Source organism: Gekko japonicus, unplaced genomic scaffold (assembly GCF_001447785.1).
Source record: "Gekko japonicus isolate JY-2015 unplaced genomic scaffold, Gekko_japonicus_V1.1 scaffold2681, whole genome shotgun sequence".
In the NCBI taxonomy this organism is placed as follows: Eukaryota; Metazoa; Chordata; class Lepidosauria; order Squamata; family Gekkonidae; genus Gekko; species Gekko japonicus.
In genome coordinates, this window is record NW_015170971.1 from 9,277 (window position 1) to 11,023 (window position 1,747).

General features: G+C 54.4%; 1 protein-coding gene across 1 annotated transcript in view; it reads left to right on the forward strand.

Annotated features, from left to right (window-relative positions):
- The window catches only part of LOC107116919 (putative uncharacterized protein MYH16), a gene marked incomplete at its 5' end in the record, with an annotated part of 25,609 nt that overhangs the window by 9,021 nt on the left and 14,841 nt on the right, over nt 1-1,747 (forward strand). Inside the window, one exon of the mRNA XM_015418945.1 lies at nt 524-651. Within this exon, the coding sequence (XP_015274431.1) occupies nt 524-651 (128 nt within the window). The remainder of the gene's footprint in view (nt 1-523; nt 652-1,747) is intronic.

The window sequence follows — 1,747 nt, forward strand, 5'->3', positions numbered from 1 at the left end:
CCTCTCCCGATTCCAATGCACTTTTTCCCGCCGTTTTTCTCTCGTGCGGGCGATCTCCAGCTTTTTTTTTAGTGTTTGCTTTATAGCGTTATAGCGCTATAACATTATAACGGAACAGCAGTATATCAACCCCATTGGAATGCCTGGAGTGTTTTGTTATAATGCTATAGCGCTATAAAGCGAACATTAAAAAAAAAAGCCGGAGATGGCCCGCACGGGCGAAAAATGGTAGGGAAAAAGTGGGGAAAAGCGGTGCAGTCTGAAATGGCAAACCGCTTCAGATCCAGCTCTTTACCGGAAGGGGAAAGCCATGTGTGAAATGGCAGCCCTATACCGGTTTACTCCATGACGGATCAAAAACGGCTTCAAAATGGGTTAAAAAGGGAAATGAGAAATTCTTCAAGGTCCGGACTGTAACGACCCACACCTTCCTGTTTCCCTCAAGGAGGGAGTAAGAAATCACACCCCCACAGTAACCCTTCTTTCCTCAAACCGCACTTCTCCCCCCTCTCGCGCCCCACAGCCGAGAACAGCGAGCTGAGCCGGGAACATGAAGAATCCCAGACCAGACTGAACCAGATAATCCGGGTCAAGACGACCCTCACCTCTCAGGTGGACGACTTCAAGAGGCAGCTGGACGAAGAGTCGAAGGTAGGGGGAACAGCGGCACTTCGGGGCACAAGAGAACCAAAAACCAAACTTCTTTCGATCCTGTTGTTTTTGCACCGGGTGGTTTCTTTAAACCCCTGAAACGTCGCCGCCCTTTGTGGTCAGCACCGGGAGCTGCCTGGGGAAGGTGGTGTCGGGTCAATTTTGGGGGGGGGGGTGTTATTGAGATTCCTAAACGAGCGGGCAACCAAATGAGCGGGCAAATCCGGAAGCTGCAGCTGGCGCAGAATGCTGCAGCCAGGCTGTTGACGGGCATCCCCCGCGGAGAGCACATCCGGCCTGTGCCGAAAGCGCTGCACTGGTTGCCAATGGCGTTCCGGATTCGCTTCAAAGTGCTGGTGCTTACCTTGAAAGCCCTACATGGCCAGGGTCCGACATACCTAAGGGACCGCCTTTCCCCGTACATACACCAAAGAGCACTTCGGTCCGGGGCACAACACCGCCTGGTGACCCCAGGCCCCAGGGAGGCCCGGCTCGTGGCAACCAGGGCCAGGGCCTATTCGGTGGTGGCTCCTACCTGGTGGAATGAGCTCCCGGAGGAGATCAGGGCCCTGCGGGACTTGGCACAGTTCCGCAGGGCCTGCAAGACGGAGCTCTTCCGCCAGGCTTTCAATTAGGAGCCGCCATTGCCACTTCCACCAACGATCCCTTAAGCAACTGGGAATGGAATGGCCCTGGAAGATCATACTGCAGCAGTGCGGTGGCCCCGTACGGTTGTTCTGAGATATAGACAATATCCTCTGAACACCATCAGCTCCCGGAGGAGATCAGGGCCCTGTGGGACTTGGCACAGTTCCGCAGGGCCTGCAAGACGGAGCTCTTCCACCAGGCTTTCGCTTAGGAGCCGCCACTGCCACTTCCACCAACGATCCCTTAAACAACTGGGAACGGAATGGCCCTGGAAGATCATACTGCAGCAGTGCGGTGGCCCCGTACGGTTGTTCTGGGATATAGACAATATCCTCTGAACATCATCAGCCGAATACCATCTTTTTTATTAGTGTAACATCCTAGGAGCTGCGGTGGCTCAAGTGGTTAAGACGCTGAACTGCAGGCTGTGGAAGGTTGGTAGTTCAGC